The sequence below is a fragment of the Fringilla coelebs genome (genome assembly GCF_963513975.1).
Source record: "Fringilla coelebs genome assembly, chromosome: Z".
NCBI lineage: Eukaryota > Metazoa > Chordata > Aves > Passeriformes > Fringillidae > Fringilla > Fringilla coelebs.
The window spans coordinates 33,554,671-33,579,980 of NC_140031.1; the positions used below are offsets into that span (position 1 = coordinate 33,554,671).

Sequence of the window (25,310 nt, forward strand, 5' to 3'; positions counted from 1 at the left end):
GTGCACCTGAACAGTTTTCCTTCAAAATAAAACCTTGCATAGTTTTGTCAGGCAATTCCTTTACGTATCTTTTATTTGGCAATACTGACTGTAGAAGTGAAGCATACAGCTACAGAACTCACTTAATTATTTCATACCAAATAATCCAAAATGAAACCTTCAAGCTTTCAGCTTTACTATGCTGAATTCAGTGGCAGTTTTTTCTCTGAAATATGAAGGCCCAGGACTGTTTTTATGATTTCAAACCATTTTTGGGGGGGACCATAAAGAATGGCTTGTGCAGTGTAAATCTAAAGCTATTTGGGAACCCCAGACTTGCATCTCTAAAATCCATTCTGTTACTGAATTGTGCAGCTGTAACACTGAACTATGCTTAGTCTCTTTCAGAATAGTAAAACAAAAAATAAAATAATGTACTTTGTCATTAATAAAGTCTACTTTTTTGTCTCCACACACACACACACAAATTGGATCTGCATACACAAATTTTGTCTGCATACACACAAATTAGATCTTGAAAACAGTTCATTAAGCTCATAGCTTGTTGTGAAATTCTGCTCTAGAAAAGGTCCACAATATTCTGTGTATTTTTGTTAACTCAGATTTTGCCTTTCAAGATTGCATCCAAAAAGACACTGAAAATTTAGGGAGTGGAAATTCCAGGCTCATGATACCTATGTTTTCATCTGTTACATGACAGTCTTTGAAGGCAAAAGAGATCGAATCCTCCCATTCCAAGCTTTCATTACCATTATCTTGCGCATAGCTTGAGGAATGATAAAATAACCAGTATTTTATTTCATAAAATAGCTAGTATTTTTGGTTTTTGCAAGATGCTTTTCTGTGAACTTGTGCTTTTTTAATGACACTCCTCTTGCAGGAAAGGATGGGTAGTCATATATACTAAAAGCAAATTATTTGAAATGTGAAATCGGAGAATTGGAAGAATAGTTTTGTAGTCTGGCAATGAATACATTTTATAGGCACTATCATTTGCAAGATTTTGTTACAGCTGGTTTTAATTCATCCCTAAAATAAATTACAGAAGGGGAAAAAAATTAGATAAAGAAAAAGAGAGGCAAGGGGAAAGAGTGACATGCCTGTTTTCCCATTGACCTATATTAATTATTCCAGAGATGCTGAATAATTTTGCATAATAAAGACTGTAGTAAAGACTGATACTGCTGTCTATAAAGCTTCTGAACAGTCCTTAAAAGAGTAAATCTGGTTCAGTATATTTGCCACTTGCATTGCCTGTTGATGATCAGAAACTGGAAAGATTATGGGTATGAAGCCACATGTGCAAATAGTAAAAGAAGGAATGAGAGAATCTGAAGATGATTTAGGGTTGAATTGCATCTCCTTTTTTTTCTTATTATTATACACATGGACTTAAGCATATTCCCAGCCATTTTGGAATGTAATCATGAGAGGGAGAGAGGGAATAATTTGTTTTTCTTTAGAAAATCAGTCTGAATGCAATGAAAACATGTTTTTGCAACTATCTGGGCTGTTGTACTGATCATTATGCAAAATAAACAAATATAATTCCAAACTCTGAGCAGGATTTTTTTTACTTATTCTCTTTCCTTATTTTTTTTCCCAAGCTAGCACACTTTTTTTTTCCATCTTCTACGTGCATTTTTGGTTGCCAGGTGCTCTCCAGCTTTTGTACCAAGCTGTCATGCCACCTCATATGCCCTTTCTCTTTTTTAATCCTTCTGCCACTCTGCTCTCTTCTGCTTTCTCTTCCCTTCATTTGCATGAAAATCACTCTGAAGGTTGTTTGTTGGAATATGTGCTGTCTTTATGCCCTTCTTCTCAATTATCAAAATTCTTCATGTGACTGAAAACATTTTTATTTTCCTTGATATTTTTCCTTTCATTGCATTGCTTTCTGAATCAAAAAAGAAAAAAAAAAAAAAGGAGAGAAAGAAAAAGAAAAAAAGATGAGACTGACACTGAAGCGGCACAACATTACTAGCTCTTTCAACAAGGTTTCTGTTAAGCCTAAGATAAAATTTGTAGATTGTAGATCCCATTAATCAGGCAACCAAAGCTTGTAAACACCACCTGCAACTGTTTTAATATATACCTCACTTTCCTCACTTGGCTGAAGTACCAGCTGTAATGTCATCCCCCATTTTTTGGCTTGCATTCAGACAAGCTACTTCCATCCCTGTTTCTTATCAGCTCATGCTGCATTTTGTATACACCAGTACCAGTATTGTTCATCTTACTTTCTACAAAATAACACAATCTTCTTTCCATGCTCTAAACCCCAGCCTGGAAAATGTCAAACCTAAACTTCCATATAAGTACATCATTCTCAGAAGCACTGGCTTATGTGTATGAGAAGTATCATCACCAAGTAGATATTATCAGACCTACAAGAATGATTAGCAGAGTTTAATTTTTCTACCCAATGGTGATTGAAATGCCATTTTGCAATCACATGTCCCAATTTACATTTTGCAGTAAAATAGAAAAAAATACCAAACAATGTATAGGCACTACACATATCTTCTTACTAATACAGAATTTATTTTATGTAAATTTACTTTTTAAGTGGAAAGTCTTCTAAACTCAGATAATTTATTGTGACTACAGTCTGTTCTTCAAACTACCAGATTTTAATAACTTCCATCTTATTTCTGATTGGCTGCATTTTAAAACCTCAGTGTGTCATCTAGAAATTATTTCTTCATACTTGGAAACAAGTGCTTTTAGGTTCTAGCAAAGGACAGACGTTTGGACGTCTGGATTTGCAATCTTCTCTGCAAGCAGAACTGTGAATTTGTGACAAATAAAAAATAGAACAAAAAAACCCACACTGTGTCCAGTTAATGTAAATGTATAAAGAAACTTTGTTGCCCAAATAACCTGTATCGCTTCCCTTACAGTAATATTTCATGTCTTGTCAGGACTCTGGGTAACTCAGAGTTTTAAATTCAGTATTTTTGACAATTATTTCTTTTCAATTTGAACAGCTCATTTTTTGAGCTCTTTGATAATATAGCACCCTCAATGTCTTTAGAAAAGTATGTTTTAATATTATTCATTTATATTTGTTTTTGACTGAAGTTCTTGGAAGTTTTAGTGCTGAAATTAAACTTACTGTATCTAATTTAAATGCTTGTTTTAATATTTAAAAGAGATGGACAAAAAAAAGAAAGTAAAATTGCACCAAAGTCTGCATATTGAACTATTTGCCATAATGGGAACATATTTCCAAAAAAATATATTCTTTTGTTCAAAAAAAATTTTTATAAATATTTATAATGACAAATATTAATGGAACTTTGCATTTATAGTTCACTGATCATTTTAGCTCTCATCTCCATGCCATGTTTATTTGCTGATATTTCTCCATTTTCTTTGTTTCTATTATTTTTCTCAAGCTTATCTGTCAGATATTGCAATGTCTTGGGGTTCTTAGAGAAAGCTTTAGTATGAGCCCCTCTCAATCTAAGCAACTAAGTAAGACCCCAAGTTATTTCTAAGTTCATGGGAGTAGACTATTGAAAAATCTGGCTGCAAGAAAGGTAATTCAAGCAGGGTGATCAACAAGGCTTCAAGGCTGAGTGAAGTTTCTGTTAAATCTCTAGATCTCCTAAGTCTCTGTGTTTTTATCTAAAGTTCTTTTTTGGTCTTAGACAAGCCCCTACTTGAGGACTTCAGGTTTTCTTTCTCAGTAGGGAAATTGGTGCAGCTGCAACACCGTGAGTACTTCATGGAACTGGTTCAATAAACTGTTCTGTCAGATGCTGAACAGAGTAGTCCAGTTGTTAGTCATTTTTTGTGCAGAGGAAGAGCTCCAGGTATAGTAAATCATTCTTGGCCTCTGCAAATATACAAGCACATATATTGTAAACTGTTTTAAAGTTCCTCAACTGCTTCCACCTATCACTGCTTAGATAGGATCTTCTACATTTCACCCACTAAGTAAACTATAAAAAGGCTGACCCTCTTTTGTCCCATGAAATCTGATATACCTATCACCATCAAGGGACATCTGGGATTCATCTTATCTTTTCCACTGGATTGTTGATTAATGGAAATTGTTTTGAATGGGATTCAAACATGGCAAAACTCCATGGACCTTATGAATTACAATAGGGTAAAATAGGAGGTCAAGTTAAAAAAAAAAAGAAAGAAAATTGATGTGAGGAAGAAAATGAAGCCATAATAATATGGACCACATTACATGCCTAAGAAGTGAGGATGAAACTCCTGTGTATATTTTAAAACGGGTTTCACAGATCAAAGGGGTTTCTGATCACCTTTAAAATTATATATATTTTCATTGCAGTACAGGAAATCTTGACCTGACAGGATGAATAGGGATTATAGGTATCCAGCACAGGCTCAGTGTTTCAGTAATATCTCATGAACCATGAGCTAAAAGCCATAAAAGACCCACCTAGGATTCACAGAATTAAAGGAGGAACAGTTGTTTCCTATTCACTGGAATTTTTTCATCCCTGAAAGGTCTTCATGAATAGGAAGTTCGAAGATAAGTGGACCTAGATTAAACTTTAAAGTTTAATAATGTAAAGTTCTTTCTGATTCTTCAAGGAGTGCAATGGCAGCAGTTCCTCATATGCGCAGAGGCCCATAGAATTTTCCAAAGGAAAATGGAACTGGTAAGGCTTGGCTATAGTACCAAAATTGGAATAACCTGAAGCAGGACTGTAGTAGTTTTGTTGATCTCCCTGCTTGAATTACCTTTATGGCCAGATAGCAGGGCTGCCACATGCTCCAGGCCCAACAGAGGCCATGCAGATGTGGTTAGCGAAATTCCTCACAGAACCACATAGCCCATGCAGAGATGCAATACCTCGTGTTCACTGCTGCACTGACTTGGGCCATGACTTCTGGCTGTCTCAAGGTGTTTGTCAATCTGTTGTGCAGGTAGAGCTGTTACACAGCTCCCAGAATCAGACCCTTAGCTGGACCAATGTGTAACTTCACTCAGGCCAATGGAGCAGTGCTAGCCTGTAGCCGTAGAGGGTCCCCTTCCCCTAAACCATCATGCAAGTACCAGAAGCAGGCTGATTTTTTTCAAGAAGGCTTTTTGTCTCTCAAGAAGAGTCTATAGTTTCTCCTGACCAGGAGCCAGCGGAAATAAGGCACAGCAAGACTGCCTTGAAACAGCAAGTGGCCTCATCTAAAGATGTGCAAAGTGTTTAGAAGAAAACAGCAATTTACTGCTTGAAATTATATGCAAAAAAACCACTGGCTTTACCTTCTGTCTCAGCTACTAAAATACTTATTTATAGGCTGAGAACTTATATCAGGCTTTGATCATATGTTTGCACAAATGTCAGCACGAAGAGGCTCTGCTCTCCACTGACATATAATACAAATGAAAAATAGTAAATTTAAATTGAAATATGCTAAGTTTTGTACAATTCCTATATTTTCAGTCTCAGTGACTTGCTTCTAAAAATGAGAAGTATTCAGAATTCAGACCACAAATTTTCTCAGCACTGTCCATTTTGGAATAAAAAAATATTATACACTTGTGTAGGTATTATACATGAACATGCAAGTATTTGCGCTTTTTTAAGCAGAAGAAAAGATCCTTCCTGAGGGAAAGACATCTCCAATGCCTTCAGGTAAATTTAGGATTCAGGATTTCAGCAGGAGAAAAGTTTCTGTACCAGGCTGTGACCCTTTTTCACATCTGTGTGCCAAGATAAGTATGTGTGACTGTGTTTCTGACTGCTTGCATGTATTCTCAATTGCTTCAAGTTTCACATGAAAACTTTTTTAAGCACAAGCTCTGCTATTTAAATCCATTGTTTTATTTTGACCACAATACCAAAGACTGGAAGTATTTAACATCAGTCCTGGTCACCTGCCGTGTCCTGAAGGTTTGTTATGTTGAAGAACGTTTTTTATTTCTTTGATTAAGAAGTAAAATCCAACACAACAAACATAGTATTGAGTTCTGTACAAAGCAGGATTATGAATTTTGTGTGTAGTGTGCTTTATTGGGCCTTTTTCTCTTTTTAAAAATAAAGCTGTTACAAGCCAGGAAGTTCTGAAGGTAGAGCCAAGCTTGAACCAAACTAGAGAGTTGGCTTGAATTTCTGCAACCGAGCCTTGGCTTGGGTATCTGCCAAGCCAATAGACCTGACTGTATTCATTACAGACAGAAAAATTCACAGAAGGGTAGGCACCAGAAGATTTTGTGGTAGGAAATAAGGCCACTGTGTTCTGCTTTTCTTGTTTGAAAATAGAGCTAAAACAGATCTTGGGTCAAGCTGTAACTGTCTTATTGTCCATCTTTTGTATAGGAGCAGGACATAAAGACCACTTTTTCTCTAATTACAGAGCTGTAGAGGAATAATGAATTCCCCACATATTTTTCTGCTTGCTTCAGAGTCCAAACTTTGTCTTGTATCAAAAGTTTGCCCAGATCATAAAAAGAGCCTGATTGCGCCTCAGTTTTTCTTTATATTTTAAAATCAAACTGAAATATTTGCAGCTTTTTTTTTTTAATCTTCTGCATTATATTGATAGAAAAACTAAGTTCTCCAGCAGTAAAATACCAGTTACAAGCTTGGACTTTCAACCTCCACTTTCAAAAAGGAAAAACAAGCTCTGGGTTATCACTCTTTGATACATATTTTTCTAGAGCTAGATTTAACCCACATAATTTTTTCTCTTATGCCTTACTCCATTGAACCTTTTGTAACAGGAAAACGATTGCCTTCTACTTAGATCACAGAACTTTTGACTGGAGTTTGACCCTTTACTTTTGGGGTGCATCAGACTTAGACACAAAGTGAATTAATTGAAAATTTCCTCACATGGTGCAAAGAAAATTAGATGACAATCTGTGGCTAAGACCACAGCTTGTATGTGTGTATAGTCCACAAAAATAAAGGTTTGGAATGTTGTGATCCAAGATTATTCAACATTCAAATAAAATATCCATAATCACATTCCAACAGTGAATGAGAGGCCAGAAGGGCTAACCTGGGTTTAAGCCAAGGGCTTACAAATGACAAATTCATAGCTAAGACTGTGCCATGTTCCTTTGAGAGGAGATTTGAAAGCTTAGTTTTAACTCAGATTTTATTTTAGATTTTAATAAGAAAAAATGATCCATTAATGTCACAAAGTGACATGCAGCCTCCATGTCTTTCACATCCAAAGCTGTAATAGTTTGCCCTTTTAAAAAAATGAAGAAAACTGTTAGTGAATGAAGGGATAAGAATAGATCTGAGAAACACAGGTGATTATTTAAATCTAAGAAGAGATATTTTCCCTCAGCAGCTATAAGACTGGGAGCATAAGAAGTCTGTGAATAAGCTTGTCATTAGTGATTGTCTAACAGGAAGAAGTAGTTTGAGGGCAAACAGAGAATACAAATATCCTATCTTGTCTAGTTATGTGATTGTGTGTACATCAAAAACTTATCCTGCCAAGCCTACCATCAACATGTAGGATTGTCTATGATTTAGGATTTAAAAAATGTTACAGTCCTCAAGCTGAAGGGGAGCAACTGTTCATTTCTTCTGGTATTTTACCAGATATCATCCAGGAGCAGATCTCCTTACGGCAGTAAGGTGGAGGACTCCACAACCTTAATAATCTGAGGTAGTCATCTTGCCAACTTTGCTTTTTTTGTGCCTCAGTTCTTATGATGTTTAATGTTTTTTGTAAAGCTTAGCTCCTATATTCCTGTAATTATGTGAGAAATTCAAGTTACTTCTAAGAAAACCCTAGTGAATCCCTACCCTTTGTGGTTGCTTGCGAAAGAAGACTTCAAATATAATTCTTGAAGGATCAAATACTGGAAAGGAAATAAAAAGAACTCATGTTTATTTTGCCTGAAGACTCATGATTTTAAAGCTCTTCTTGCTCTCTTGAGAACCTGTTTAATGTTCTTCAGTGCTAAGTGGCAGCAAGAAAGTATATGTGGGTAAGAAAAGCTAAAATTCTTGTCAACAATGTAGTTTATGCAGTAGGAGTGGTCTTTGGTTTTTATATCGGTAGACGGGGTTCAGAGTTAGATTTATATGTCTCACAAATCTCCTGAAGAATTAAAAAAGGGTGGTTTTTTTTAAGGTCTTCTCAGTTGGAAGTCCCTAATTATGTGAGCAGTGAAATCTTAGCTTAAAGAAATGCAAATATATATCAAATGCTTCTGGTTCATTTTGCCACAGCAACTGATTTATGTCTCTGAGGCAAAAAGAAAAAAAGCTAGTGGCAAGAGCTGAAATAAAGAAACAAATCACATAGTTCTTTTTACTTTCTCCTCAAACAAAGGGTAAAACCTGTCTGGAACAGAGTGGCTGTGCACACACATTTCTGCACACATGTGCACGAGTAGAATGAGACCCAGTGAGAGCATGGTGACCCTCTTTTGCTTAACCACAAGGCTGTGGTTAAGACATGTACAGTGCATTTCTTATTTCCCATTTACATATGGTCTTGGTGTTCTTCCAATAACTTCATGGAAAGAAGAAAGAAAGGTATAATCATCTGTTGAATTATGTGTCTTTTTTGTCTAAGCAGAAACTGTCTCCATCTGGCAGCTGTGGAACGCCGCCAGCTGCGTGATACTGCAACTGGCTGTCCTGACCAGGCCTGCTGATCTCCTCCTCCTTCTTTTCTGCAGGACTGCCCACCAGAAGCAGGTGATTTTCGTGCCCAGCAGTGCTCTGCTCACAACGATGTCAAGTACCAGGGGCAGTTGTATGAGTGGCTCCCCGTCTCTAATGACCCTGACAACCCCTGCTCGCTGAAGTGCCAAGCCAGAGGAACAGCTCTGGTTGTGGAGCTGGCACCGAAAGTTCTGGATGGGACACGGTGCTACACTGAATCCCTGGATATGTGCATCAGTGGCTTGTGCCAAGTAAGGAAAGAAGCCCTGCCTCAGCCCCTCTCCTCATGACTCCCCTCCTCAGATCTCTCTTACATGCTCACTCCCTCTCCCCTTCCATACTTGTGTAATTACAGTCTTTATTTTAATAATCTGTTTTCATTTACTTAATTTCTTTTACTGTTGTTTTGGGGTTTTTTTCAGGTTTTTTTTTTTGAGGAGGGATGGGGGTTGAAGGGGGAGACATGTATAATCTCAAATATTATTTTCTCGCTTTATGCTGCTCCCTTGGGGTTCTTTTGAAGGATTTTTCTATATGTTTTTGAACTGTTCTCTATAGTTAGCTGCAGTAGCCTATCTGACTTGAAGCAGCAAGTATAGAGTAATGTTGTAGCTTTTAATTTAGATACATCAAAGTTCTCAAGGTCTATCAATCAAATTGCATTATCTTTGAGGATTATTGCTCCCTGTAAATCAGAAACCTGCATGGCAGTAGATGAGGCACTAAAGTGAAAAATACTGCAATTTTTTCTGTGGGACTAAGCAACTGCTACATCTCCGTGGACCTTAGCATTCCTTATTTGTTACCAATGAGAAATGGGGACTTTTTGACCCTTCACAGTGTGTGGAGATCTCTTGGTCATTCAACCAAATTAATTGCATCCTAATTTGATTTTTATTATCTTTGTGGTTTTATTTATACATTGGTGCTCTATCATTGCTTCTTGTTAAATTACTTGCACTATCTACATCAGACTTTATTCTTCTAAACTGCATGTAGGCTACTGGTTGATGAAGGGGAGGACTTTTTCACCATTTACCATTCTTAGTTAGGTTCTAAGCACACCTAAATTTCAAAGACAATTGACTATAGACTCATGTTTCATTGCATGATGACCTTAAAATCTATGTAAACTTGATGTGTTGTTGGCTTTCTAGCATATTTTCAGCTGCTTTTTTGGGGGGGGGCAGCTTTCCTCCCTATTTCTTTTCTCTTTGATTTTCTGTTCTGAGCCAGAAGCAGTCCTGTAATAAATAAAATAGAGTAGATAGTTCCTGGATTAATGTCATTTGTGATCTGAAGAAGGCAATCATCTAGACCTCTTGACCTAAACCAAGGGCATGCATCTCAAAATTCTAGATTGCTTAATGAGACAGACTATATTAGTCTTGTTTTCTGTTTTAAAATGTTTTAAAAACTTGACTAGAAGCACAAAAATCTGGATGGGGAAAAGATTCAAAGTTTTTTGCATATAGTGGCCTAGGATTTACGAGCAGGCTGATTTCTGGCTTAGTCCAAATATGAAGCATACTTTTTCTCAAGAAAGCTTTCCCTTAGAAACAGAGTTCTTAAGCATCTAAAACAAACTCATTTGCATTTTCATGACATTGTTACTTGAAAGTCTAAAGGTAGATGCACTGCTAAAACTATAAACACTGATGTTATTTCTCTGTGGCTTGAGAATAGATACAATATACTAGTGCTAGTGTCCCTGAGCAATTTTAGTTAAACTAACTCTTTTCTTATATACCCTAAAATGGTAGAATAATTTTTAATGCATAGATGACTTTATAGTTCCCATATTCTTCAGCATTCAGTTTCTTCAACAAATTTGCCGTATATTTACAATTACTGCATTTTTAAGGATAACCAAAAAAAATTAAGCTATAAATGCTCATACCGTATTCCTCACAGTGAAAAATGGGTGTGTTAAATTTAAAGCAACCCAAATATTATTGTCTCAGTGTATCCCTGTTAGCCTGTCATATCTTTGTCACAGTAGAGGTTCTGCATTAAAAAATCCATAATTAGATATGTCCTAACTATATGCTATACAAGACAAATTGCTTTACCATCTATCACAGCAAGAGCTAGTCCTACATAAGTAGTCCAGAATGGTAAAGAGTATGGAATTTGCCATAATAAATGGTGAGCTTCCTCTAAAAGCAATCTTCTACCATTGCTTCTATAAAGGTTATTTTAAAAGATTGGGAAACCATAATGTTATAGAAGAACCAGTGGGGCACTCTTTCTCTGTAACATTTGTGTGAATACTCTTATTTCTGTAATTCTAGGGAATGCATGTAAACTCCAGAGAAGACAAAATGTGATTTTAGAATTTATTTCTATTCATTTGCAGTAGGAGCTGCAGGCTACCACTTACCTAAAGGGGTTGACATACTGTAAACATAATAACCATGGTCTCAGTAGTTTGTGAGTTTATAATGATCCTGGAAGAAAAGCAACATTTTCATGAGATGTCTCTGGAACGGATTGATTTGGGGCAGATGACTGTAATAATATACATATGGTTTGTCACAACTGCAAAAAATGAAGTCTCCTAAGATGTGTCTTCCATATAAGGTCCTGTAGATTGAAAAGTGAAGTGTGTTTCTTATGTGGTTTAACAGCAAGAGCCAGATTCTGCACCTGGTACAGGGCAATCCTGGTTTTTTATGCAGATTAGAGAATGAGATGCAGCAGAACAGCCCTGCATAAAGGACCTGGGGATCCTGGTCAGTGAAGAGCTGAACATGGGTCAGCAGTGCCCTGGCAGCCAGGAGGGCCAGTCCTGTCCTGGGGGGCATCAGGCACAGCATCACCAGCCAGGCAAGGGAGGGGATTGTCCTTCTCTGCCCTGAGCTGGGATAGCCTCACCTCCAGGGCTGGGGGCTGGTTTGGGTGTTACAATATAAGACATGAAAGTGTTAGAGAGTGTCCAAAGGGTCACAAAGATGATGAATGGCCTTGAGAGGAAGGTGTATGAGTGGCTCAGGTCACTTTTTCTGCTCAGCCTGGAGAAGAGGAGACTGACAGGAAATCTCTTTGTGGCCTTCTACATCCTCATGAGGGGAAAAGGAAATACCCGTCTCTTCACTCACATGGCCAGTGACAGGACTTTGAGATATGGCATGAAGCTGAGTAGTAGAAGGTTTAAATTGGATGTAAGGAAAGAGATTCTTCACCCAGAGGTTGGCTGGGCACTGTAACAGGCTCCCCAGCAAAGTGGGCACAGCACCAGCCTGTTTGACTTTAAGAAGCATTTGTACAATGCTCTCAGGCGCATGTTCTGATACTTGGAGTGTCCTCCACAGAACAGCTGTTGGACTAGATGATCCAGATGGGCCCTTTCCAACTCAGAATATTCTGTGATTCTACAATAACAGGTCCTTTGCAACAATTATGCCATGTTGAAGGTGAAGAGATATGTTTTCTGGATTGCTCAGAGCAAAACTAATGAAAGCAATTTTAAGTTTACCCTCCTACTGGCTTGCATTGATCCAAGTATTATGGCAACCAAGAAGATGTTCTTGAGATACAATATTATACATAAAACATATCTTTGTTTAATTATGTGCAAGAGTCCTGAATTAGTAAAAGTGACATTAAGATCAGTGTATGCTGACATGGACACAGAGCATTTTTCCCAGTAGGTCAAACAACAGTGTTAATTATCTTAACTAACCATAGGAATATATTTCTTTGTATGCAAGACTTGGGTCAACCCATAGCCTATTGTGTGGTTCCCCAGATTACAGAAATTAAAGGTTACTTGTATTGGTTCTGTGAGCCTCACTACTCACTCTTGATTTAAAGGTGATGGATTTTACTCCCATTGACAAGAATGTAATTGTAAAAAGATGCAGTATTTGGAAATTTTAAGATCCCTCTCTCATATTTATCCTTTATTTTTCATACAGTCTGGATGTTTAAGACTACCAGTACCTTAGTTCCGTATTTATGAGTCTTTGTTTAATTATGAGATTTTGAGCTGAAGCCTTTGTTTTGCCTCCTGGCCACTTAGTAGTTAAAGTCAGAAGAGACATCTGATTCTATTCAGGGCAAGTAATGCAAATTTGTGTATAGAACAAGCTGTATCCCTGAATCTTTCATTCCAGGAGTATGGTTAGAGATTCTTAAAAATATTTTTAATTTTATTTATGGAGATAGAGTTTTGGAGAAGTTATTTGGTGGCTGATTCAGATATACACAAGGCATAGGCCCGTACCCATGACTGTGATAGTTCAGAAATCATGCAAGCTGCAAGCATTTTGTCTCTCTCTGTATTATATAAACATGCATTTTTCCATATTATATAAATGCATTTTTCCCATGAAGAGATGTATAACTTGCCTTTGTTCTTTGTGTGAAACACCTAAGAAAATAATAGGAATTAACGTCTGAACATATATTTTTTCTCTCTGTAGTTTTACTCTTAAAAGCATCATGACACAGACCAAACAACATCATTTCTCAAACATAAAACTCAGAATGTTTTATGTTCTAGTTCTTCCTAATCTTCTTGTTCCTCCTGAACATTTTAAATCCCTTATTCTATAGAAATCTCTGTAATTTAGGTGTCCTTTTTTCCTCCTTTTTTTAAAGAAATACAGATTACTACTCAGATCTTTGGGTCTCATTTTGAGTTTACTTCACCTTATAATATGTCCCATTGGTGTATTACAACTGGCTTGAACCTCAATGCTGAAGTCAATAGAATGGCCTTTAAGGAAATAATGATTTTAAGTTCCACATTATGAAATGTCTTTATAGGCAGAATTAATGGGTAGGCTGAGGACAACGCATTTAAAACTTCCAGTTTCTAGTTTAATTTAATTTCCCCCGTTTGCAAAACGAATTCGTGTACTTCAAACTCTTTTTTATGGTTTTGAGAGTATAAGCAATTTCTGCATACAACAGTTGAAGCTGCAAAGTTGGAGAATGGTGGGTTGATCCTGGCTGGATGCCAGGTACCCACCAAAGCTGCTCTCTGCAACCATGTGGGGAGAGAAATTTTAGCTGAAGGCTCATGGGTTGAGATAAGGAATGGAAGAGGTCAGCCACTGATTACTATCATGTGCAAAACAGACTTGGGGAAATGAATTGAATTTATTGCCAATAAAAAATCAGAGGAAAAGTAAAACAAATCTCAAAAAACATCTTCCCCCCCTACCTCTCCCTCCTTTCCTCTTCCTCCTCCCTCTGAGCAATAAAGGGAGATGGGGAGTAGAGGTCACAATCAGTTCATCACACATTGCTCCTGCCACTGCTCAGGGAGAGGAATCATTCCCCTGTTCCAATGTGGGATCTCTCCCAGGGGAGACAGTTCTGCATGAACTTCTTCAGCATAAGTCTGTCTTGCGAGCCACAGCTCTTCACAAGCTGCTGCAATGTGGGTCGCTTACCACAGGGTGCAGTCCTTCAGGAACAGCCTGCTCCTCCTTTTATTGAAAATCAAGCTCATTCTTTGTCATCACACTTCAAGTTATCACAGCAAAAAACCCAGGAAATGGGCAGCACTGAGCACGTGTGTTGGAATACCTTCCTTCCTTCCTTCCTTCCTTCCTTCCTTCCTTCCTTCCTTCCTTCCTTCCTTCCTGCCTTCCTGCCTTCCTGCCTTCCTGCCTTCCTGCCTGCCTTCCTGCCTGCCTTCCTGCCTGCCTTCCTGCCTGCCTTCCTGCCTTCCTGCCTTCCTGCCTGCCTTCCTGCCTTCCTGCCTTCCTGCCTTCCTGCCTTCCTGCCTTCCTGCCTTCCTCCCTCCCTCCATCCCTCCCTCCCTCCCTCCCTCCCTCCCTTCCTTTTAGTAATGTAGACAAAATCTCCTTTGCGTTATTGGTTTTCCCTGTCACAATCTCTTAGTCTTTCTGATGCAAGGGAAATAATCTATTTTAATTTTTGTTTTTTTCCTGTTTTCCTCATCCCTTTCTCTTCTTCCTGTCATCGTAGTCCTCATACTTAGTTCTCTCTCAACAAAATTTTTGCCTTCTGCTTGTATGAATTCTGAAAATGTTCTTTTTCTTAACTCTGGCAAGGAAGAACAAGAAAGTCTTTGCTTCCTCTAATGGGTGATGAAGGATTATTCAAGGCTGCTTCTATCTCCAGTACAGATGTCAGAATCTGTGTGTTGCTGTATAACACCAGATCAGGGGTAATTTTTATGGCTTTCATTAAATATGTGGCCAAATAATAAATTGTTGTGCAGTTTCCCAAAAGCATGTTCCATCAATATCATAGCCAAATCCTCACCTCATGTAAATGAGTATTGCTTCCCTGAAGTCACAATTATGAACAGGACATTTTCAGTCTGGGCAGTCTCTTTTACTCACACAACCAGAGTGACCCTTGTCTTCGGCTATCCTTTCAGCCTCTCCAGCCCAGGGATCCCAGGGGACCACGTCACATAATCTTCTGTGAAGTGTGTGATTTGTGGGCTTGCTTTAAACATTGCAGCCATAGCTCAGGACAAGATCAGTTCTTCTCTGTGAAAAATCATGACAGCTGCACCATTTTCATGTTGAAAGGTTAGACACTGAAAATGTCCATAACTAAACTATCTGCTGAAAGGATGAAACAGTGTTAGGCTTCCAGTCAAAGGGGGAAAGTGTGGCCATGATCTATGAGAGAGTAAACTTTAGCAGAAAATTCTGAAAAAAATAATGATGCTACAATTAACAGCACCATTTGGCTGAAAAGTCAAAACCAGTTCTACTAGTCCAAGAAATTGATGAGAAATGTATTTGGGAAGAGTTATATTCACACCGACTTCTTGCACATGTAGAAGTGTAAAGACCTATTGATTCCTTAAATTTCTCTGAAGAAGCAAGATAAAAGAGTTCTACTTTTGCTTTCTGCTTTCTGCATAAAACTTGAAAAGTTATTCTTCTGTTGACAAACAAGCCTAATTCTAATTGTATGAGTGTTTTCAGTAGTAATAATAATAATAATAATAATAATAATAATAATAATAATAATAACTATTACTATTACTATTACTATTACTATTACTATTACTGTTACTATTATTGTTATTGGTGGGGTTTTTTATTAAGGACTATAAAATTACTTCATCTATATGACAGAATAACATAATGAACGATATTATAGCTCTAATTGTAGGATCAGATCCAATGATTAGAAAACTGGGGATGTTTAAGAAGGCTGTTAACTAAATTTGTTATTACAAAAAAGTTGTTCAGGACCAAAACCAGCCTTTCATTTCTTCTCACAAAACTGGACAGTTTTCTCCTTAACATTCTCTTAATTTTACAGGTTGTTAAAGAAAGCTGCATCCCAGAAATGCCTATACTAATTACAGAGTATTAAATTTCTATTTAAAGACCTACTTCCACATAATATCGAAGGTAGTTTTAAAAATTCTGATTTATTGATTCCTAAGAGCTGTGCTGCATAGTGAATTCAAGTGCAGCTAACAAGCAAACAAGCTTAGTTACCTTTTGCTAACTCTAGCTAACCTGTAGCTGGTCAGAAGTCAGTCTTGGTGATCTTGGAGGTCTTTTTTTGATTCTCTGTTCAGCCAATGGCTAGGGGGTTGATCTAGATGAACTTTAAAGGTCCCTTACAGCCCAAACTAGTCCATGGTTCTATTGTGTGGCTCTAGAGACACCAATACTTAAATGGCTCTGTGTATGTCTGTGTGTGTGTGTGTGTCTAGACTGGGAAAATCAGCACTGCTTTAAACAGGTGACTGTGCTGTACATCCTGTGTACCATGACTTCATGACAGAGAGTTTCTCCTTCTCTCTTCAATGTACAAACTGTTGCTGCACACACCCTCTCCCAGTTCAGCCCAAAATACAGAGCTAATCAGGATAACACTGTCACATTTTTGGAGTCTGGTGTATGGAAATTTTACTCATTGGCACAGTAAACCTGCATGAGACAGGTAAAAATAAGATTAGGTGGTCACCTCAGCAGGCTCTCAAAGGCTTACAAGCCTGCTTGGCCCCTGACCGTCCATGTGGGATACACCTGGGACATAGCTACAGGAATTTGCAGCTGGGCCCATGGCTCCTCCTAATCATTCCTTAGCTTGGGATCTGATTTCTTTGCATGCCTTCCTTTCAAGTCAACTCCAGTTCTGGGGAATGAGAACACCAGGAGTCTATCTCACCCCATGTTAACCCCTGATCTGCATTTTTCCACCCTGTGACATTAATTGGCCTAATATTAGAGACTTTTCTTGTCCTCCTTTAGCACTGGTAACAAGGAGGATTGTGTGCTGGATTTTACAAGATCCCTTTTTTCTACACTTAGACATTATCTAACTGGGAAAACTCTGAGACAGTAACTTCCCGTAGGAGATTTTTACCTGTGTTTCTGTCTTTCGCTCACACAGGAGGACTGAAAGTGCTGTTATTTGCCTGTTTGATGACAAGGTAGAGAAATGAACGGCCTTTGTTTTATTTTTAATTCTCTACAAACAAGCATCATTTGTGTTTCCACCAACCCGTATTATTTTAGAGGTGGTTTGTCCCCACCACAACTTCCAGTAATAATCTTTTTCTTCTGCCAAGACTATGACAGAAGTCAGGTCATAAAAAGGAAATTATTTGTGGAAAAATAAGTCAAGGTACTTACATAGTACTGGGATTTCAGTCTTGTGTAGTTCAGCTATTTCTGCCTCCTGTTTGTAAACCTTTTTTTTTTTTAATAGTCCATTGAAACATAGAAGTCTTTTGCAGAGATAACATTTCAGAAAGTACCGAATTCTTGATTTGTTGGTCATATGTTTTGAACCTGTGTCGGGCTGAATAACTGCTTTGCCATTTGAGTATTTTGCAGGTATCAAATCATAATTTTGTTCTCTTGTTGATGAATTTCAGTTTTTCTGAGGCATAAAAGGTAGCTTTTCCCCCACTGTGACATCTTTCCAGCAGACAGAAAGCAGTGGGGTGGAGAACCATGATTCATAAGAGTAGTAGCCAAATGCTTAAATTGCTATCATCATTCCAGGTAGGAACAGCTTTGTTGTGGAGAGTGGAAGGGAAATGGGATTATTTTTTGTGTGTGAAAGAATCCTCAGTTGCAGTATTAGAACTCCCCTGCCCTGAGTTACCAATTTTTTACTTTCTAGGCTGACAGAGGTTAGCACCTCCACAGAGATACTTTGTTCTAGTCTTTCAGCAGAAAGAACAAGTGCTGACCAGTTATCTACTGCTGACACCTCTTTGACCAGCAGCACTCACAGCAGCTCCCTTAGCTGGTGGCAGAGGGAGGAGCATTGTCATTTGGAGGCTTTACAATAATAAGAAATCCAAAAGAGCAGCTTGGAGACTTCTAAGGGTTCTCTTTCAGTTACCAGGAAGTAATCTCTGTTCATATATTTCTTTAGCACACCTACAAGCCTTGTAGGTGTTGTTAGAGTGGTGCAGTGGCTTTATTGCTGTATGAGGATGGCAAGATATCTGCAATGGCAGGGCAGTTTTGGGAGTCCTCAGCAAAACAGATTTGTGGTTCTCACTAAGGCTTTGGCAAGGGGTCCAGTTACTGGGAAGACCCAGGACAGGTGTTTTGCAGGCATTGAGACAGTTTCTTCTGTCCTCCTAAATGTCTTCTAGGGCCTGCACACACTCTTCTCACACACTGAGCAGCAGCATGGAGTACCATAAAGACTAGCTAAGCTGTTTCAGCAGTGGCCTGGGGACAAGTAGCCTCTCTCAAGAATTTGAACTGTGGAAGATGTCTGTTCCTTGATAGCACAGATTATGTGACTGCTGAAGCACCAGAAAATCTTTGCTGGCGCTGGTACAACAAAGCTCTGCAGCTGGATCCCCATTGATCCAGCCCACAGAGGACCTGCCAACAAAAGAAGCCTGTACAGCCCAACAGAAGGGTGCTCTGAATGGCTATTTCAAGCATGTCATGAAGTCACCAGAGCCTACAAAGAATCACAGTCAAATGCAATGTCTCACAAGTGTCAATTAAATGCTTTTACAATCAGTGTTTCATGTTCTAGGAGATAAGAATAGGTCCAGCAGGCAGAATTTACTCTTGGTTTCTCAAGGACATTGCTACCCAGAAGCTGAGGGAGAGCTGCCTTGATGAACTTTGTCTTAGATTGGCCTTTGCAATCACTTTCTGATGTAGTGTTTTAATATTCTTCAAAAACTGACAAATCTTCCCCCTGGAATTGCTAAGATATCCAGACAATAGATGTGATTCTTCTGGAGAAAAGCAAGTATTTCAGTAATGATCTGCTAAACAGCACTAGCTGAAAAAAAAACAAAGTTAGGGGGCTCTTTTCTCCTCCTTCAAGAAATACACAAGCATGTAAGGGCAAAGGAGAAACTAATTTTTACTCCCAACTCATTATGGATATGTAAACCTAAATGCAGTGAAAACCAAAGTGTAAATGAAATGGTAAGTGAACATGAATAATCACAGAAGCTTCTTCCTATTGTTGCCTGTTTATAAACTCTTGGAAATTAGTTCTGTATAAATGTTGTCTCTTACTCAGCAGCAGCCCCAGGATTTCTGTATCATCAGAGAAGGAACTACAGAGAGCTTTGTTCATACATCTGTGGACTCTCCTATGGCGGCCCACACAAAAAAATTGGTTGGTTAAAAATTACTAAACCTAAAAAATTCAATCTTTTTTTTTTTTTGTCTTGGAAGATTCCTCCTAATTAAATTCGCATGCAATGAGTTAATTTTTCCCCACATCCAAGACTGTAATCTGCAATCTACAAGCATCTGTAATGCTTATCTAGAAGTTAAGTAGTAAAGTGGCAGCTTTAAAATTAGTTTAATTTCTATTTTTTAAATCAAGGGTAGCTTCAGAGCAAGTTTATATTTATTTTTCCCTGAGAGAAAATTAAGAAACAGAAATTTTTCTTCAGTTCCTTCTGCTGCTGGGTGTTTGCTGTTCGCTTCTAGAGCTTTGGCTGGACCATTGATTCCCAATGTGTTGTGTCTGCTGTGAGGATTGAGTGAGACTAGATAAAGGTCTTTGTTCAAATATATTATTAGCAGAGCGCTCTGGCTCCCTGAGAATGGTGGGACAGGTACAAGCAGGATCTACAGATTGGTTGCAGTGGATTGGGGGTAGATAAGGCAACCAGCAGCAACAAATCTACAGTCTGGCCAGCCATGCTTCATGTGTTGGAAGGTGTATCTCAGCTACCCCAATGGCTGTATTTAACAATTAGGGTACTCATAAGTAAATGAAGTTTGTTTCACACTGCCTGAACAGTTGCAAGACAGTTGCAAGGTATGTTTCTCCTGAATACCAAGAAAGTGCACTGATTGCACATGCCTGCTGCTGGTCAAGATTGCCTTTGACAGGGTAATGTCATGAGGCTGTGCCAGAAAAATGCTGGGGCTGTAAAATGTCATCTCAAAGGCATCAGTGCACTGGAGGGCAGACACCTCAACAGCAGAAGCTGCAAGTCCTCCTGTCACAGATCCAACACAGATCCAGTTTGCTGTACAGGCTCAAGCTTGCTCTCTCCCCAGTAATTTGAAGAGTAGAGCAGTTCTTCATGCTGATTCTGTAAAACAGGATTTTGAACCCAGTTGGAATGATGGCTCTGATCCAAAACCTTTTTCAACTGGGCAGCGACAATCCACACAAGTCCCACATTGAGCCTCACATTAATATCTATGTGATGTGAAGGGCAACTTTGTTTTTCTCAGATTCTCAGAACTTCTTACATTTGAACTTCAGACATGCCCCTTGAAAAACAGAGAGATTTATTTATAATTGCCTAGATTTGCAATTTGCCTAGATTTGTTTTATTACATTATTTCCTGCCTAGGATTTCTTAATACTGAATAGAAATTATTATGAAAACTTCTTACTTCAGGGCATTTCCAGACTAGCAGGGCTGGAGCAGAACCTGTCATTGCTGGTCCAGTTTTATTTCTGGAAAAGTCTGCTAAACTGAGCCAGAGTTCAAGTCCACAAGGGGAACACATGCACTTATAACACTCATGCACGCACTCAATGATTAGTTCCAACTCCTGTTGTGGGGCTTGTAGCCCGATGCCTTTAAGCAACATGCAAGCAGTTGATCTACTAACTTGATAGCCATCTCTTTTCTTGCAGCATCCTGTGAAAATTATTTTGCAGTGTGTCTCAGAGTCAGGAATATCCTTATTTTTGTTTTGTCAACCCATAAGCCATCAAGTGGAGTAAGGGGGGGGCTTGGGGGGAAGCCGGGGGGGAGAGTCAAACTCAGCACGAAGTCTGGGACTTCAGCCTAAAATATATTATGGAATCTTTACCTCTGAGTAGAACTGTGGTACCTTATGCCAGAAAACAATACAGGCTTGGCCAACTAGGGATTAGCTGTTATTATTCTGGCTTTTTGTTGCTAGACTTTCTTTGCTAAACCCATAAGGAGAGTAAAAACTCAGCTCACTTTAGGGGTGGTGAAGAAGGTCTGGGCAGGCAGTTGGTATTCACCTGTGATTTCCTCACTCTGGTACTACATGGCTGACATTTTCCATATACAGAGAGACATCCAGAGCTCTGCAAAATCTGCCTTTACTGCTTTAGGGACATTTAACCACAATAGTAATGAGCTTCATAGAAGCACCTTTAGAAACACATAAGAGCTTCATCCAAAACTTATCAAACTTATAAGGACATGTTCTTGATTTTAATGGAGTTTGGATTAGATAGTCAGGGAACTTAATGGAGCTGCTTCTGACATTTTTGTGCAGTAACAATGTGCAGTTCAAGCCTCTGACCGCACTTCAGCAACTTGAAACTCTAAAGATTTCAGTGTGGAAAGTCTGTGCTTCATTACCCTGCTTTAAGGGGAGAAAGCTTAACATGTAATAGAAATGAGTATGAAAACTGCTTACTTCAGAACATTTCCAAGCACAATTTGTTGTAGCAATCAATTTTCCTTTCTAGTGGGGGCTTCCTTCCCAGACCTTTATGGATTGAAAAAGACTTCATCTCCCTAAACCCCCCAGGATATACTGAGATCAGAACTAAAATGCATTGGAAAGGGAAGTTTCTACTCCACAGAAACTTCATTATTTCAACATTAGATCCAGCTTCAAACCAAGAGAAGGATTTGACATTTCAAAGCTTTTCAGAGAGTGAAATGCTCCCTAGACTTCTAATTCAAAAACATCATTAAGTTATTTCAAACTGCGTCCCCCATTACTCTGAGCTGTATATCGGAGGTACAGTATCCTTACTGTTTCCCTGCTGATGTAGCAATGCCTTCCATGGTGCTTCTTTTCATGATGAGGTCCTCAACCACCTCTCACCAGGTGAATATGCCCATAGGTCAGTTAGTCTTGGCAGGCTTTTCTTGTTCTGCAGACCATGTCAGTCTACTTCCCTTGGTAGCTGGCCTCTCCTAGTGTCTTGCATCTTCAACATCTCTGATTACAGCCATTTTAAAGCCTTCCCTCTGTGTTTTGTTCATGCTGTGGGTGGATGCTGAAAGAAACAATTCTGCCTTCCTGTTCCTTGTTAACCCTTTGCAGATTTCTTGGCGAGTGGTGACATATTTTCACCCCTTCCATAACCTTTTTCAATGAGCTCTCTGCAGCCTTGATGGACAGTGACAATAATGCTATGGAAATGACATGTTCTCAACTCAGCCAAACTTCTGCTTCTTCCACTCAGAGGCAAAAGATATTGCTCTCATGAGCTGCGTATTTTTTTCAGGAGCGCTTTAATATTTCCTTGTCTGGTCTTTTGCTGTCACAAAAGTCCAGCCTGCAAAATGTTTTCATGTAAGAGCTACTAAAAACTCATATAAGAGATCTGGAATAGCGTTTTTCATATTAAAGCATCAGTGACTCCATTTCAAATACTAGCAGCCTTTCTAGCTCATGTAATTGCCTGCAAAAGATGTAAGAATTTCCCTAAATAATGGGGGAAGGGGAAGGGGAGGGGGAAGGGGAAGGGAAAGGGGAAGGGGAAGGGGAAGGGGAAGGGGAAGGGGAAGGGGAAGGGGAAGGGGAAGGGGAAGGGGAAGGGGAAGGGGAAGGGGAAGGGGAAGGGGAAGAGAAAGGGGAAGGGGAAGAGAAAGGGGAAGGGGAAGGGAAAGGGGAAGGGGAAGGGGAAGGGGAAGGGGAAGGGGAAGGGGAAGGGGAAGGGGAAGGGGAAGGGGAAGGGAAATAAACTTGGGAATATTTTTTATTTCAGGCATTGGTTAATCACTCATAAATTTTTTTTTTATGAAAATTTCATACATATTCCCAGAGCTCTGCATATCTATTTAAATAGATAACCTAACACAGTAAAGAAAAAAATCTCTGCAGAGACCTTGGGAACAAATAGGAAATTCATTTAATTTCATCAAAACTTTTAAGTGCATAAAGTTATGTGAGACACTGCCAAATACAGTAAGGTTAATATACATTTTGTACACACCACAGAAATGTTAGTAATCACAAAGGTCTCCATACTTCCACTTTGCTCATACTTCCATTTGAAACACAGCATTTCAACAGAAGAAATATTTTTATGCCATGCACTGGTAATGGCTATCCAACTCAAAAAAAGAAACAAACCATAATATAACTTCCTTTCACACCTGAGATTTTCCTGGTGGTTTCCTCCACAAGTTGCGACCTGGCTCCAAATTGCTCTGTTTATAGATTAACTTTAATCAGGGTATAGCCCATGGCAACATGTGAGCTGATGAATCACAAAGTTAAAAATGCTTTCAAGTAGTAAATGCTGAGGTTTTTTTAATTGGTTACCTCATACCTGGGTTTAAGATCCAGCCAATTTCCTACCCAAATGGTTCATGTATTCGTTTCAAAATACACAAAAGCATAAAGATATGTGTACCACTCTAAACTGAACTTTTCAGCAGATATGAAAGGGAATTCTGACCTTTCTTCTGTTATCTGGGCTCCCCAGCAGGACCCTTCTCACTATGGGTGCTAGTGATCTCCAGTGCACTTGAAGGAAAATCTGATTTGTAGGCATTGACATACCGTTTTCAGCTCATACAAATGATCCTTTTTACCATCTTTTCGACACAGTGACATTCATGGAAGTTAAAGCATAGCAGTCTGTGTATATCAAAGGTGCTTCAGCTCCTACAGGAATATTCTTATACAGAAAAAAAAATAGAAATCTTACACATTACTGTGGATATAATTGGTATATCTGTATTTGGAAGTTTTGTATGGAGCAATCACAGTCAAGATATGCTTGTCTTTGTTTCAGTTTTCTAACCATTGTTTGTTGTGATGTTTCCAATTTGTTAAAATACCTCTTGCAGTCTTGATATGGCTAGCTTTGCAAGGAAATGTATCATTTTTGTGACTGTTGCTTCTTTAGGCTTCATTAATTCCCTTAGGGGGATCATAATACAGTGTGTAAGCATAGGAGGCTTGACCCAGTTCTGACCTGGAAGAAGTAGGTAAAACCAAACAAATTTGATGATAGCTTTCATCAAGCTTGAATCTATAATGATTTAAATTAAATTAATTATATTGTCAATATGACAGATAATCAAGGAAACAGCTAGTAAAATAATTATGTTAGAAATGGAAATTGAATTGCTAAAAGAAAATACTAGTTAGTAAAGCCTGTATTTTCACAGACAAATGAAGAGCATGTGTCAGACTCAGAAGTATATCTCACCCCAGCAGAGATGTGTGACTCTGCGCACTCAGATTTGCACAAATAAGAAATATTAGTCTATGAATGTTTTAGTGGGCAAGTTACACATACAGCTGTTATGAGATTTGATGATAAATGCCCTGTTTGCTCTCATCATTTTCTAGGACCCAGTTCTCAGATTTAACTAAAACTCAGAAATACGGGAAAACTTAAAGCTGAAAAACCACTTTATTTAAAAATCTGTTTTTGTATAAACATTCTCTGTTTGGCTAAGAGCCTTAGCACAACCTCTTTAGAAGTTATAGACAAATATTTGTTCATCGCTTGCTCTGAATGCCAGAATGCTAGAAGGCCTTTAATTTTCTAGTACTTACAAAGGTAATTATAACATTGCAAGGACTTCCTTAATTTCTTGGATTTCTATTATGTTTATGGAAGAAGTTCATAATTTGGATGCAGTTGGATGCCTACATTAACACTATGTTAAACAAGTGGTCCACTCATTAATTTTAAATGTACCTAATTATAAATTACTGTTTGATTCTTCTCAGAATAACAAGGTTTTTGCAAACTGAGAAACCTAGTTTATCTATTCAACTCTTAAAAATTTTAACCAAACAATTTCCATGTAGGAATAAAGCCAATTTCAGAGCAGATAATTACATTCATGCAATGACTCTCTATTCTTTTGTTGCAACCATTCCAGCCTTCTTTATCAGATCTTTTGCAATGTCTGAACACAGGCATTGACAGTGTGGAATGGGATTATTGTCAAACATAATTAAAACCACATGGCTTTCCCAGCTGCATAGCAGGTAAAATTTCAGAGCCATGTCGATATTGATCCATGCTGCCCTTCACTTTTATCTATCAGTCTGCTTCCTATCTGTCTTTTTATCTGTTTCAGGCATTTTTCTTTGTGAAACTCTGAGTGAAATTTCTGATAGGACTCTGACCAAGAAATGTTCACAATGCCCTAAAATAACAACCTCCAACAATACTCGTTTCTTCCTCTGGACTGCAAAAGCCATTGAGTACTAACCTGTTCCCTATCTCTCGCCTGACTTCAGTGCACACTGCCAGCCAGATTTGCTCAGCCTCTTTCATTGCTAAGGT

The 25,310-nt window shown here is 38.5% G+C and overlaps 1 protein-coding gene across 1 annotated transcript in view; it reads left to right on the forward strand.

The window, feature by feature from the left end:
* The window catches only part of ADAMTSL1 (ADAMTS like 1), a gene marked incomplete at its 5' end in the record, with an annotated part of 172,714 nt that overhangs the window by 26,906 nt on the left and 120,498 nt on the right, over positions 1-25,310 (forward strand). The window contains one exon of the mRNA XM_084225837.1: positions 8,639-8,875. Coding sequence (XP_084081963.1) covers positions 8,639-8,875 — 237 coding nt within the window. The remainder of the gene's footprint in view (positions 1-8,638; positions 8,876-25,310) is intronic.